Source organism: Dasypus novemcinctus, chromosome 29, assembly GCF_030445035.2.
Source record: "Dasypus novemcinctus isolate mDasNov1 chromosome 29, mDasNov1.1.hap2, whole genome shotgun sequence".
Classification (NCBI taxonomy): domain Eukaryota; kingdom Metazoa; phylum Chordata; class Mammalia; order Cingulata; family Dasypodidae; genus Dasypus; species Dasypus novemcinctus.
In genome coordinates this window covers 187,888-203,717 of record NC_080701.1, presented here as the reverse complement: position 1 = coordinate 203,717, position 15,830 = coordinate 187,888, and the positions used below count along the sequence as shown (strand labels likewise).

The 15,830-nt window shown below is 38.6% G+C and overlaps 2 protein-coding genes across 4 annotated transcripts in view; one reads left to right on the top strand and one right to left on the bottom strand.

Annotated features, from left to right (window-relative positions):
• SNX25 (sorting nexin 25) overlaps positions 1-6,148 on the bottom strand; it is a 175,889-nt gene extending 169,741 nt beyond the window's left edge. Inside the window, exons 1-2 of the mRNA XM_071212559.1 lie at positions 6,018-6,148; positions 1,830-1,929 (exon numbers count right to left, since the gene is read on the bottom strand). The gene's annotated coding sequence lies outside the window, so the exon portion shown is untranslated. The remainder of the gene's footprint in view (positions 1-1,829; positions 1,930-6,017) is intronic.
• The window catches only part of CFAP97 (cilia and flagella associated protein 97), a 37,009-nt gene continuing 27,239 nt past the window's right edge, over positions 6,061-15,830 (top strand). The window contains exons 1-4 of one of the 3 annotated variants that reach the window (XM_058289878.2): positions 6,126-6,280; positions 6,678-6,723; positions 7,884-7,928; positions 12,197-13,257. In XM_058289878.2, the coding sequence (XP_058145861.1) occupies positions 12,213-13,257 (1,045 nt within the window). In that variant the 5' untranslated portion in view covers positions 6,126-6,280; positions 6,678-6,723; positions 7,884-7,928; positions 12,197-12,212. Of the gene's footprint in view, positions 6,281-6,677; positions 6,724-7,883; positions 7,929-12,196; positions 13,258-15,830 lie in introns of all 3 variants that reach the window. The other 2 variants (XM_058289879.1, XM_023588560.2) reach the window with 2 other exon arrangements.

Genomic DNA, 15,830 nt, shown 5'->3' with positions numbered 1-15,830 from the left:
GTATTCTCTAATAGGTTATTTTTCAGGAGGAAAAATACTTGTGTGTGTTAGCACAGACAGCACATCTGCATATCAATGCATGTGTCTGATAAATTTCCTTGGAATGGCCTGAATTTCAAGGGGGAACTAAAGTAAGAGGTCTGAAAAATTATCACATTTAGCACTACAGAAATGCATTCTTTTGTCTATCTATATCTGTAAAAATGTGTTCACATTTGTCCTTTTTAAAAAGCTTTTTCCATTTTTAATATTAGTCTTCATATGGCACTTCATTCTCTCTTATACCTTGTAGATCAAAAATAAGATAATGAGTACCTATGCCGTGTGTGGCTTTACCATACCTAGAAGATGGCCTCAGAAGTTACTGCCTGCCTGTTCCCCTTTCCTTCCTCCTGTATTTTTTTATAAAGCAGAATAACTAATTCTTAAGGAGTCCTTTTGCCTTTAAAATAGTTAATATTCATCCCATTGGGGTCCTTAAATTATACCCTATAAACCCAAATTATTTCAAATAAAGTCTGGTAGCCTATAACTGACTAGCTTCATTATTTTCTTATATACGCTGGGAATAATAACATCTGCCTTGCCTTACTGAACTATTGTAAGGATAAAACTAAGATTAAAAAAGAAAGTGAAAAAATTGACAAGTTTAAAATGCTTAACTGTGTAAGTAAATAGAGACAACAACAATCTCTGTCAAAATGTGGGGTGCCTCTGCCCCTTCACTTTTTAGCATGTTTCTCCGTGAGCCCTTTTGCCTACCCTGGACAGAGTTGCAGCATCAGAGAGGAAATCTCAGAGTTTGCCCTTGACTATTTGGGGAAAACTGTGAATAAAGACATTGCATGAGTTAAAAGACCTACTTTCTTCTACTGACTTACTGTAAGACCATAACAAGTCAATTAATTCCTCTATCTAGCTTTCTTATAAACTTGATTCATGGAGTTCAAGTATATCCAAACTTCAAATAAGGAAAAAATCAATAAAATACTTTAATTCATATTAGAAAATTTTCAGGAAGAAATGTTTTTTTACTCACCTGCATGGAGAAAAAACAATTACAAAGAGGAAACTATTGTAAATTAAATTAGCTGGTATAACAAGGGTAAACCCTCATTTAAAAGGATAGTTTCAATTTATCTAAGTTTTGACCTGAAAATTAGGGAGGTATTATATGTCAGTTATCAATTGTTGCATTAAAAAATACCCCAAAATAAAACAATCTTTTCATTTGCTTACAACATTATGGGTCGCTAATCTGGGTTGCAGCCAGTTCTGCTGTTCTTGCCTGTGACCCCTCACAAAGCTACAGTCAACTGGCACATAGGCTGGGACTATATGATCTATGGGACCTCAGTCGAGATGGCTTGTTTCTGATGCCTGTGTTCTTATCCTCCAAGAGGTCAACCTGGGGTTCTTCACATAGCAATCGCAGGAAAGTGATGTGCAAGTTCTTTCTAAGCTTTTGCTTGTGTCATATTTTCTAATGTCCCATTGGGCAAAGCAAATCACATGGCCCAACATGGAGTAAATAAGGGACTACACAAGGGTGTAACTATGGGAAGGAAGATTCACTGGATCACTAACTTTAACAACTTTCCACAAATTACTTTTTTTTATAAAGATTTATTTATTTCTCCCTACTCCCCGTTGTTTGCACTTGCTGTCTGCTCTCTGGGTCTGCTCATCTTCTTTAGGAGGCACTGGTAACTGAACCTGGGACCTCCCATGTGGAAGGAAGGCACCCAACTGCTTAAGCCACAGTCACTCGCCACAGTTTACTTTTGTCAGACTATATTAATTGGTTTCTAGTGTGTCTGGCTACTCACCAAAATCAGTAGCATCAGGTGAGTTCTTACTGCAAATATGTTAAAGTGCACATTTTTTGTTCCTGGCATTGGTAATTCTTCATAATCTGTTCCCATCTACCTGTGAGATAAAGAGCCTGGGTAAGGATAGGGGCAAGGAAACAGTGTACAGCTATTTCTTTTTTTTTTTTTTCTTTTTTTTTTTTTTAATTTTTTTATTTTTTATTGACTTTGTAATAATATTACATTAAAAATATATATGTGAGGTCCCATTCAACCCCACCCCCACCCCCCTCTCCCCCCCCCCCCAACAACACTCGTTCCCATCATCATGACACATCCATTGGATTTGGTAAGTACATCTTTGGGCACCTCTGCACCTCATATACATTGGTTCACATCATGGCCCATACTCTCCTCTATTCCATCATGTAGGCCCTGTGAGGATTTACAATGTCCGGTGATTACCTCTGAAGCACCATCCAGGGCAGCTCCATGTCCCGAAGACGCCTCCACCTCTCATCTCTTCCTGCCTTTCCCCATACCCTTTGTCCATTATGTCCCCTTTTCCCAATCCAATGCCACCTCTTCTATGTGGACACTGGATTGGTTGTGTCCATTGCACCTTTATGTCAAGAGGAGGCTCAGATTCCACCTGGATGCTGGATGCAATCCTCCCATTTTCAGTTGTAATCACTCTAGGCTCCATGGTGTGGTGGTTGTCCTTCTTCACCTCCATCTTAGCTGAGTGTGGTAAGTCCAATAAATCAGATTGTAGGTGCTGGAGTCTGTTGAGGCTCAGGATCTGGCTATCACATTGTCAGTCCAGAGATTCAAATCCCCTAAATATATCTTAAACCCCAACATTAACTGCACCTCCAGCACATTGGCATGAAAGTCTTATGGAGGGAGATCCCATCTGAGTCCAGATTCATCACACATAAACACCATTTCCAAAGAGGGGCCATCTGCCCTGGTAGTTAACCCCATCGGCCATGACCATAACTCCCATGGGTCTCTTTAGCCCTCAAAGGAACCAATATCTGGGGGTTGTATCTGCTTTATCTGTCTCTCTGACTCTGCTCAGTTGTGCATGAGGGCAAACCTTCTGCCAGCCTCCAGACTCTTTTTTAGAAACTCGTAGCCATATAAACTCATTTCTCCTTTCCATTTCCCCCTTACTTTAGGTCAAACAGCATTTTAAAGTCATGGTATTTTATGTAGACATGGATATTCTGCTGATCCGCATTGAACCTTCCGTATAAGGTCATTTTCCAGTTTACAGCTATTTCTTTATGTTTGCCAGTTGGAAGTTTGGTAAAACAGATATTCTCCATATCATTTAGCTCATTATTTTCAAGTTATGGAACATAAAGCAAAAGAAAATTTATAAAGCTGACGTGGACTTTGATATTCAGTATTATTGGGCAGCATATTATAAAAAAAGAAGATAAATTGTGATTGTTTTCTAATTTCTCTAAAACACATGTGGGCTGATAAACTTTTTAAAAATATTTTTTTTAAAGATTTATTTCTCTCCCCTTTGCCCCGCCCCACCCTGCCCCAGTTGTCTGTTCTCTGAGTCTATTTGCTGTGGGTTCTTTGTCCGCTTCTGTTGTTGTCAGCGGCACTGGGAATCTGTGTCTCTTTTTGTTCCGTCATCTTGTTGTGTCAGCTCTCTGTGTGTGTGGCGCCATTCTTAGGCAGGCAGAACTTTCTTTGCGCTGGGTGGCTCTCCTTATGGGGCGCACTCCTTGCACGTGGGGCTCCCCTATGCGGGGATACCCCTGCGTGGCAGGGCACTCATTGCGCGCATCAACACTGTGCATGGGCCAGCTCCACAGGGGTCAAGGAGGCCCAGGGTCTGAACCACGGACCTCCCATGTGGTAGACGGACGCCCTAACCACTGGGCCAAGTCCACTTCCCCTGATAAACTTTTTGAACTGACCTATGTCCTTATAAAGTTGGCTCTCCATGATTATTGATAATGAGAGGATTTTTAACATTTAAATATTAACACTATGTATTTAATATTATATAAAGCTTTTATAAACTACCTAAAAGAAGCCAGTGTCTCTGATTTGTCATTTATTTGCTACTGGCTAGAAAACATACTCTTGGGAAATAAAGATAATATTAGAGCCAATCAGAGTCCAGAACACAGTTTGGCACAGAGTAGGCCCTTAATAAATATAAATAATCTAGAATGAATACATTTAATATTCTTTCATGATATATATTGAAAAATTGGGTAGGCAAAGAAACTAATAAAAATATCTCATATTTGAATGGAGTTTTATCTTTTCTTTGCCTATTTTAATTTCTGGGTTTTTTTTTTTTAAGATTTTTAAGTTTATTTCTCTCCCCGTGCCCCCCTTCCCGAGTTGTCTGCTCTCTGTGTCCACTCACTGTGTGTTCTTCTGTGTCCACTTGTATTCTTGTCAGTGACACTGGGAATCTGTGTCTCTTTTTGTTGCTCATCTTGCTGCATCATCTCAGTGTGTGCGGCGCCACTCCTGGGCAGGCTGCATGTTTTTCACGTGGGGCGACTCTCCATATGGGGCACGCTCCTTGCGCGTGGGGCTCCCCTACAAGGGGGACACCCCTGCGTGGCACGGCACTCCTTGTGCGCATCAGCACTGTGCATGGGCCAGCTCCACATGGGTCAAGGAGGCCAGGGATTTGAACCGCGGACCTACCATGTGGTAGATGGACACCCTATCCAGTGGTCCAAGTCCACTTCCCATTGCCTATTTTAATTTAAATTTTATTTTGAAATAAGCTTTAGATTACATAAATGTTACATTGAAAATATAGGAATTTATTCCCATATACCCCATCCAGAGCTTTAACTTTTGAAAATCTTTTTAAAAACATGTGTTGCCTACAACAACCCTATGGAGATAAGGTAAGTATTAAAATTCTATTTTGCAGATGAGGAAACTAAAGCTTAGAGAAATTAAATGAGTTTTCCAAAATCATGCAGAGGTAAGCCCAAAGTCTTAAATCATAGGATTCTTCTTCATTACTCTTTCGAATACAAGTTAGAAGTTATATACTGCCAAAAGACAAAATAAATACTTTTTTACGTTATACTAATAATATTCAATACTAATGCTGTAATAATGCACTCATCTGGCTTTTAAATAGATTGTGTTTAAATAAATCGTACTGGAAAGTATTTTGTGACTTCTGTTCATTTTGATATTCAGTCAAAAAATATTAGCCAAGTGCTTTGTTAGAAAATAACTAAAAAATAAGGTCTCTGTCCTTAAAGAGCTCACAAAAGAGGAGTTACGGAATGATTTATAGAGCAGGTAATAATAGAGTCGTCATTTTTACTTTCTCAATTTCCTATATCTGTAAAGGCGTATAATTTTTTTTTTAGGAGGTACTGGGGATTGAACCTGGGACCTCATACATGCGAAGCAGGCACTCAACTATGAACTACACCTACTCCCCAGCATTTATATATTTTGACCCACCCCTTTAGATAAAAAAAAATAAAACTTAATTATACTTAACTTTAAATTGGCTTATAAATGTTAATCCTATAAAGATTTTATCTTTCAAAACTTGATTCCTAAATCTAAAAACTGCCAAATATGAAAAGGTCTTTCAATAGCTCTCTATAGAAATAGCAAAGCCTATATCCTGTCTCAATGAGTTTATAAACACTTAATTTTTTTAAAGAGAGGGTGAAGATATTAATTACATCTTTCTACGTAAAAAAGTCGAAATTTAATGGATCTTGTGAAAGCTTTTTTCACTCATGAGTTGATGACTTCCTATGACTACAACTGAAAAGGTACAAAGGAAATAAAATCGCTTTCCTGAAGGAGCTTCCAATTTACTACACACGTTCATTGTCAACGATCCTGTTGTTCTTCCTAAGATTTACAAGAGCCAGGCCTAAAGCACACTGCCATTAATAGTGGGGGGAGAAGCAGTACACGTTCATACTGCGCTGGGCAGCTCAGTGCTTGGAAGATCTATTTCTTCACCTTTTCCTTCCCTACTAGGAGCCCCGGGACTAGCCTCCCGCCATCACCCGCTGGCAGTGAGTCCAGGCGGCCAGGCCTCCGTGTCCCGCCGGCGGACCCACGGCGCTCTGTGACGCCAGCCCGAGCAGGCCGGCCCCCGGCGGGCCAGGCCACCCCCAGCCGCGCGAGGGCGAGCGCCCGGTGGCCCCTTCGGGCAGCGCTCACCGTTCGCCCGCAACCCCTCTCCCTCTCCGCTCTCCCCGCCCCCGGAAGCCCGAGGCGGCGACCTCACCGCGCGCCCGCCGGGAGCCGCGAGGAGGGGCTGCGTGGCGCGTGCGCAGGCGCGTGCGCGCCGCGGTGCCGTAGCGGCGGCTGCTGGCGAGGGTCGCGCGCCGCGTCTCCTGTTCGCTCCCTGTGGCGTGACGCCCCCTCAGCCTCGTTCGGGATCCGTTTCCCTTGCCGGAGCCCGGCGGCGGCGAGCACTCCAGGTAGGTGGGACGGAGCTTGCGCGGGAGGGGGGCGGCCGGCCCGGGCGTCGGCACCCTCGCCCCAGCCCTCCCGCCCGCCGGGCCCTCGGGCGCGATGCAGCCTGCGCGGAGATTTGGGAGCCCGCGGCGGGTGGGGACGGCCGGGCGGCCCTCGGGGCGCGCCGGGGGGGCCGAGGTCTGGCCCTGGAGTGAGACGCGGCGCTCCCCAGGGCCGGCCGGGGCCGCCGCGCCCACCTCGGGGGGTTGACCCTCCGCGAACTCGTGGCGTTGGCGTGGGGGTCGCGAACCGAGCCTCGGGTTTCAGGAAAGCATGTGTTTACTTTGGGCAGAGATTTTCGTGGGCCTAGTACGTACGTAACTACAGAAATGTACCGTTTATTTGTGTTTTCCGATGCAGTACGAAAGCGTTCTTTCTTCTGCTGGCTCCGTTAGCCCTGCAGATGGTGAGCGACTCCCAGCCTGCCCTCACTGAACACCGAAGGATCGTTGTGGTCTGAGAAGCGATCCTTTCATTTTTACCTCCCCCAGTGTTTTTTATATTAATCTTTACCAACTTTTTAAGCTCTCGTTTTTCGTCTTTATTCTCGAATGCAAACTGAATCTCACGAACTTTGAATAAAGGATTGCTTGGTTGATGGAATCGTTGGATAAATTCTGTAAATTAAGTTAAATCACCTGAGTGCTTAAAAACTTAAAAGGAATCCTATCTGTTGGATATTATGAACCTGAATTTATACCTGAAAAGTCATGCTACTTGACTGTACCATGGAAATGCATATAAAGGAATAGTTAATTCTAGTGAGGGGTGGGAGGGTGAGGGACTTGAGTGTGAAATATGTTAAGGAAACTAGATCAAGGAAAGGAAATGATTTTTCTACTTACACAGCTAGCAAAGAGCAGAGCTGTGGCTCAATCTAAAATCCCCTAACTCCAAATTCATTCAGTGAATAAATTCTTTGAATGCCTAATGTTTGTCAGGTCCTGGTTTAGGCATTAGTGATAGAAAGATGAGCAAGGCATCAAGAGCTACGTTCTGGTAAGAAGGCAAGGCAGAAAACTGTTGCAAGAAAACCTGTCTGTAATCATTGGGCTTGTGGGTAGACCTTGGGATTTACACCTAGTTGGCAAATTGTTAGAGTTGAGAAAGATCAAACCCTCCTAACACATGAATTCCATTTGCAGCATCCCCACAATTGATCACTCTGTCTTGCTTCACCATATCTAGAAACTTATAATCTTATAAAGTAGCCCATTCCATTTTTAAGCAGTTCTTATGTTGAAATCAAAATAGCTTTCTTACAAGGTACATCCATTGATTCAATTTTTACCTCTGAAACTACAAATAACAGGTATAGAATATTTTTTCATATCAGTCCTTTAAGTATCTGAATATTCCCTTTTCTTAGTCATTCCTTTTACTAGTTATGGGCTCCGGTTTTGTAAACCATTATTTATGACTTAGATTTTAGACCTTTATCGTAGCATCGAGAACTGAATACTTCATTCAAGAAAGTTTAGCTAAGCAGAATGCAATGTAACTTGTCTTGACTGTATATCACTACCCTAGTGTCACTTAAGAACATATTTGGTTTTTTATTTCCAGTTGGTGAGCTCCTAAGTTATTTCTCAACTGAACTGTTCTTTTAAGGTAAGATTCTCAGGGTGCCTTCCCTCCTCACCATCCCCCATTCCGTATCTGTGCCATTATAATACTATTTTGGCTATTTCAGAATGTCCCTTCTAGGTGTTCGTCCAATTAATTTTCCTCTGCTTGTTTCAGTGTAGCAGAATGATAATGAGTCTCCATCCAGACTGCCCGCGTTCAAATCCTGACTCTACTTTCTAGCCCTGTGACCTTTAGCACGCAGTTAACCTGTGCCTCAGTTTCTTCTCTCTAACCTCAGAGTTGTTATGAGTATTAGATCAGTTCATCAGTGTGCTTCGAGCCTGGCACATAATGAAGGCTATATAAATATCAACCTCTTTTTTCATTTATCCCAAACCTTTTGAATCCTTATTTTCAACTGCCAATCTCAGTTTTCTTTTATTTACAAATTTGATAAAACTTAAAATCAGAAAAAAGGCAGCCTCACCACAAACTAATAACTGAAATTAATCAAGATACATGAATTGGCTAGGCCTTAGATTCTTCATTAGGGAGCAGCTAACAGAGAAATTCTGTTAGGCTACACACATTCACACACATACACACGAAACGTTATGCTATAAACATTTCAAGTTAAGTAACTTTCAGAATTGTCAACTGTGCTTATTACAAATACCTTTGGGATTCACTGTTCTCTTTGGAAAGGGGATTTGGTCACAAGCTCAGATTGGGATAGAGGTAGTCTCTAGTTATTCAAAGCTCTAAGTTACTGTTACCTTGGGTAGTAATTTAATTTGCCTAGAGCCACCAGTTCATTTAATTCATGGTGCCTATGAGATTTGTTCCAGTTTAGTTTCTTAGAGGAAAACTACTGCATGACAAATACCTCCAGCAAAATGTTTGGCAGTATTGGCATATGTATTTCATTTTAACTATACAGATCATTCTTTTTTTTTTTTTTTACAACAAACTGTTTCCTAAAACCATATCACTGAACCGGTCCCATTTTCCTTTAAAAACATGCCCAGGATGGGAAGATCTTATTATCCTACCCATTGTTTATTATCACACAAATCATAGATATTACAAAGTACTTTAAAAGAAAAAGAAAGTCTTAGTGCCCAGTCTTAGTGAGGGACCCTACAGAGAAGCAGAATAGAGTGGTAGTTAAGAAGGTGTTGGTTCAGCGAGCCCACTTTGGATCCAGGCTATATTGTGCACCAGCTGTGTAACTTTAGGCATGTTCTTGCTGCATCGCTGTCCTCATTGGCAAATGAGAATGATTGATCAGGCATCTTAAAGTTGTAAGAACTAAGTGATTTAATCCTTATAATGCAGTTGAAACAAGGCTCATATAAAGTAAATCCACAGTACATTATATATTTTTTTTCTTTTAATTAGGCCAGTAGACAGTACATTTTAGTTATTAGTAATAGAAAAACTTACAGTGCTAATAATACAAATGGTGTTAGTTATGCTAGTAATTTTGCTTATTTCTTTAAAATTCAAGTTTTTCAGTGAGATGGAGGGTTGAATGATTTAGATAATAACTTTTAAAAGATTTTTTAAAGGACTAGAAAAATTTTAAATTTTGTCATTATGTTTCCCAGTAAAATCAAGCAGAAACATTTAATGAACTAATTACATGTCTTAATTTTTTTATATACAGATATACTAATTCTGGGCAAATCATTAATAGAAATTGATAACTATTGTGAATTGTAAATTAGTAAAATTACCCTTTTTTCTTTATGCTTAAGATCCCTTCATTTCTTCAGACCTTTTATAATCATTTTATTAGTCAGCCAAAGGGGTGCTGATGCAAAATACTTGAAATCAGTTGGCTTTTATAAAGGGTAATTATTTGGGCTAGGAGCTTACAGTCAGAAGGCCATAAAGTGTAAGTTACTTCCCTCACCAAAGTCTGTTGCCACTTGTTGGAGCAAGATGGCTGCTGGTCTCTGTGGGTTCAGCCTTCCTCTTCCTTCCGTGGTCCCAGCTCCTTCTGGTCTCAGCTGTAGGCTGGCATAAGACTCCTCTTTCCCCTGGGGCTCATTTCTTCCTGGGCTCAACTGCTCTGCTCTCTCCACAAGGGCAGATGTAGACTCTCAGGCTCATTCTCTTCCCAGACCCTCTGCAGTCTACAGAGCACTCTCTCTTTCCTCACATATCTGCTTCTCTGTGTATTTACTTCCTGGAGCTCCAGCATCAAAACTCAGAATTCTTTCCTCTGCCATGTTGTTTTCTCTGTGAGTCCTACTGGTGTGACCAATCAAAGCCTTAATCATAATTTAATCGAGAAAAAGTGAAACCTCTGAATCCAGTACAATCTAATATGCCCAGAGGAACAGACCAGTTCACCAACACAATCTAATATCTATTTTTGGAATTCATAAACAACGCCAAACTGCCATAATCATCCATCTTCTTTTATGATTTAATAATATTCTGTTTTAAATCTCTTCAAATTAAAAGAAAACATTCCTTCTATTTTTGGAATTTAAGTTACAACACTTAATAATCTCTGGTTCTTAAATTGTTCCAGGTTGGCCTTTATCCATTAACAAAGCAGAGCTTTCCTAGACAGTGTAATATGTATGACACTGATGCTTTGTCTCCATTGCCATCCAAAGTTTAAAACTGCATTCCATCTTATAATGTGAATTGTGATACATTATCTTTTAATTACATGTTGCTCATCTCCATGACAAGTGACTGTCATTTCAAGCTCTTTGACACCCTCAGAAGAATAGATTTACATCAAGACCCAGTACTTATTTAAATGACGGAAACAAATTTTCATGAGATGTTATTTAATAACAATAAAATGTGTAACACGTTTTATTCTATTTCATTATTTAGTTTAATGCTTAACATGACCTTCTGAATTGATTTTTACCTTGAGTTGTGACCTGTAGTTTATAAAATATTACTCTGGGCTATGCTGTGAAGCCATTTGCTTTTGATAGTTGAGGAAAGTTATAAAATTGGGATTCCCACATCTTACATTGGTATAATACATTTGTTAAAATTTATGAAAGCACATTTTTATAATTGTACTATTAATGATAGCCCATGATTTAATTTAGGGTTCACTGTGTTCTGCAGTTCTATAGATTTTTAAAAAAAATTTTATTCTAGTACCATACATTGAACCTAACACCCCCATTTTTAAACACATTGATATATATATTTCAGAACTGTTAATTATGTTCAGTGTTGCGCTATCATCCATTACCAAAACATTTCCCTTGTTTCATATAGAAACTGTACATTTTAAGCCTTAACTCCCCATTCCCTATCCACATCCCGACCCTTGGTATCCCATACAAGCATACCTCAGAGATATCGTGGGTTTGGTTCTAGACTACTGCAGTAAAGCAAATGTTGCACTAAAGTTAAGTCACACTAATTTTTTGGTTTCTCAGGGCACATAGAAGTTATGTTTACACTATACTGTAATCTTTAAGTGTACAATAACATTATGTTTTAAAAAACAATGTACATACCATAATTAAAATGTGACACAGGAAGTGAGCACATACTCTTGGAAAAATGGTGCTGATAGATTTGCTTGCAGGGTTGCCACAAACCTTAATTTGTTTAAAAAAAATCTATGAAGTGCAATAAAGCAAAGCTAAATAAATACAGGTATGCCTGTGTTATAGACTGTACATATTAAGCCTTAACTTCCTATTCCCATCCCCTACCTTTTCCCTGGTAAACTGTACTGTAGATTCTGACTCTTATGAGTTTCTTTATTCTAATTATTTCACATCAGTGGCATCATAAAATATTTGTCTTTTTGTGTCTGGCTTATTTCACTCAACATAATGTCTTTGCAAAACACAAACATTTGAAAATGCTTCCTTGTGCTTTCTTTTTGGAATTTGAGAGTTCTAGCGCTTATATTTAGGTCTTTGATCCATTTTAAATTGGTTTTTGCATAAAATGTGAGGTTAAGGGTACATCTTAATTCTTTTGCAAATGGAAATCCAGTTCTCCCAGCAGCAGTTGTTGAAAAGACTGCTTTTTCCCCATTGAGTGGTCTTTGCCCCCTTGTCAAAAAGCGGTTGGCCATTAATGTAAAGTTTTATTTCTGAACTCTCAGTACAATTCCATGTCTGTATATCCTTGTGCCACTACCATGCTGTTTGCATTATTGTGGCTTTGTAATAAATTTTAAGATGCTGTGGGAAATAATACTGCTTATATTCTAATATTTAAATTATTAAATATAAATTTTACAGTCTAATTTTTTCTTTAAACAATACTCTTTAGTCTGATAATTACACTTTCCTAAATTTCAGATATATTTTTGCCATCATGGATCGGTTTGGAGATATATCAGAAGGTGAAGTGGACCATTCTTTCTTTGACAGTGACTTTGAAGAAGGAAAGAAATGTGAAACTAACTTAGTGTTTAACGAGCAAGACTATGACCCCAAAGAGAGAATAGAGAAACATACAGAAAATGTAAACTCAAAATTTGAAGTACAAACAATGGAAAATCTTCTTACTGAAAAGAGAAATGAAAAAAGAGATAAAAATCCTCCAGAAGAGCCCCCTGTAGAGAATAATACTATACAAAATAAAAGTTCTTTATCTTTGACTGCATCTTTAAAATCAAAAACATTGTGTGATGCTACAACTGGACATAAAATGCACTTTCCCATTCCAAATAGAATCCCCAAAATTGTAAGAGAAGGTGAAGATGATTACTATACTGATGGAGAGGAAAGCAGTGATGATGGGAAAAGACATCATGTCAGGTCCAAGTCAGCCAAACCATCTAATAACTTAAAAAAGAGCATGAATAAAAAATATTCCAAAATTAGTTCCTCTTCTTCTTCTTCTTTGTCCTCCTCATCTTCAAGTTCAGATACAGATTGTTCAGATAGAGGGTCTGATAATTATATATCTGAATCATCTCCATCATTGAAGAAACAAGTATCTGGTATAAACCTCTTATCACCAAAACAGAAATATAAACCAGGAGTAAAATTAACAGGAAAACAGCCTTTAAGTGCTAAACCCAAAGTTGGTAACTGCACTGAGGAATCTGAAGATACTGTAACTGATGTGACTCCTCTATCAACCCCAGACATCAGCCCCATTCAATCTTTTGAATTGGCTGCATCAAATGATCAAAAAATAAAAGTTAAAAGACAAGAAAATGTGAGTCAAGAAGTATATGGAAATGTTGAGGATTTAAAGCATAATTCCAAATATTTGAAAGCAGCCAAGAAAGGGAAGGAAAAATGTGGACCCAATCCCACTTCAAAGTCTTCATTGTTGGATTCCAGTGTAGATCACAAGGATAAACAAAAAGTCTTACATGACACAGTGGACCTGAATCATCTTTTGAAAGGTAACTTTCTTTTAAAAAAAAAAAAATTACATATTGAATTTAAATATTGCATTAGTCAGCCAAAGGGGTGCTGATGCAAAATACCAGAAATTGGTTGGTTTTTATAAAGGTTATTTATTTGGGGCAGGAGCTTACAGACACCAGGCCATAAAGCATAAGTTACTTCCCTAACCAAGGTCTATTTTCATGTGTTGGAACAAGATGGCTGCCGACGTCTGCAAGGGTTTGGGCTTTCTGGGTTCCTCCCTCCCAGGGTCTTGCTTCTCTCTAGGTTCAAGGTTCCTTCCTTCCCAGGACTTGCTTCTTCCTGGGTTCAGGGTCCCTCTTTTTCCCTAACCTTTGTGAGCTTACTTCCCAGGGCTTTAGCTTAAGGCTTCAGCATCAAACTCCAACATCAAAATTCCAAAATCAAAAACCCTCGCATCAAAAGCTCCAGCTCTGTCCTTGGTCATGCTTTTTATCTGTGAGTCTCCACCCACCAAGGGGTAGGGACTCAATGTCCTAATGATGTGGCCCAATCAAAGCCCTAATCATAACTCAATCATGCCCAGTAATAGACCAGATTACAAACATAATCCAATATCTGTTTTTGGAATTCATAACTATATCAAACTGCTACAAGTATTAAAATTAGTTTTACATTGAGCTTGAATATTAAATGCTATGAATTTGAATTGCTTTTTCTAGTAGATAGGTTTTTGTTTTTTGAGAAAATGGATATTATTGTAACTTCACCAAATATTCAGTTTTGCCATAAAAATTGCTACAATATCATCTGTAGTATCAGGTGAGATAATATATTGTAAACTCATTAGGTAGTGCTAGAAACTACTTCCCACAGTTTTGGCCTAATGCTTACAAACTCAAAATGCCTAGAAGGGCCAAATGGATAATCTTTTTTTTTTTTCCTTTTTATTTAATTTCATTGTTTTTTATATGTATATAAAATACAAAATTTCCCATCTTGATCATTTTTAAGTGTACAGTTCAGGGATGTTAATTACATTTACAATGTTGTGCTACCACCACCATCCATTATTAAAACTTTTCATCACCCCAAATAGAAACTCTTTACCCCATAGGCATGACTCTCCCTTCCCCCTCTCCCCTCCCTGGTAACCTTTGTACTTTCTTTCTCTATGAATTTGCTTATTCTGGATATTTCATATAAGTGGAATCATACAATATTTTTCCTTTTGTGTCTGGCCTATTTCATTTAACATGTTTTCAAGATTCACCCAGCTTATAGCATGCATCAGAACTTGCTGAACCGTATTCCATTGTTTGGCTGCACTAAATTTTGTTTATCCATTCATCTTTTGATGGATACTGGGTTTTTCCGCCTTTTGACTATTGCGAATAATGCTATGAACATTGGTGCACAAGTGTCTGAGCCCCTGTTTCCCATTCTTTTGGCTATAATACCAAAGAGTAGAATTGCTAGCTCATATAGTAATATTCCATATTCAATTTGAGGTGCTGCCAAACTCTTTTCCACAGCAGCTATACCATTATGTATTCCTACTGCCAGTGTACAAGGGTTTAGCTTTCTCTATATCCTCACCAACACATTATTATTATTATTATTATTTAATAGCTGTCCTAGTGGTATGAAGTATATATCTTGTGGTTTGGATTTCCCTAGTGGATAATGATGTGTGTCATTTCATGTGCTTATTGGCCATTTGTATATCTTCTTTGGAGAAATGTCTAAGTCCTCTGCCCATTTTTTTTTCATTGGGTTTTCATTGCATTATCTGACTTTTTGTATTTGTAAGAGTCCTTTAAATATTCTAGATATTAAACCCTTATCAGATGTATGATTTACAACTACTTTCTCCCATTCCGTAGATTTTTCTACTTTCTTTGTAATTTTCTTTGCACAAAAGTTTTTAATTTTGATCAAATCTAATATATCTTTTCTTTGATTGTTCATGTTTTTGATGCCATATCTAAGAAATTGTTGACAATCCACGATCATGAAGATTTCCCCTATTTTCTTCTAAGAGTTTTATGGTTTTAGCTCTTATGTTTGAGTCATTGATCCATTTTGAGCAATTTTTTAATTGTTTTGTAAGGTGGGTGTCCAACTTCATTCCTTTGCATGTGGATATACTGTTTTCCTGACACCATTTGTTGAAGAGACTGTACCAGATGGAGAATATCAATGAGCACATGGGGCCAAATGTTTTCCCCACTTTTGTTAGAGACTCGGGCATAAGACATATTTTGCTATATTCTTAAAGAAAGGCAACACAGCACAAAGGTCAAAATAACCTGAAATGTCTCCATTTTAGGGAAAGTGGAAAGGATGCTCACAAATTTAAAAATCCAGGAAAAACTATAGGGAAATATTCATATTTTAAGCTAAAGGCTAAAGAATATTACTTGAATTTAATTACCAAATTGACAAAATAACACAATTCAAGATTCAGTTGCTTTCAGATGTAAGGTATTTTTGAATTAGAAAAATCTTTATTGTTGCATTTCTGTCAATTGATTATTTTTCAGATTTAGTTTAAAAGGAACAGTATATCCCAGGTGAAATAAAAACAACTTCAAAATTTACCTTT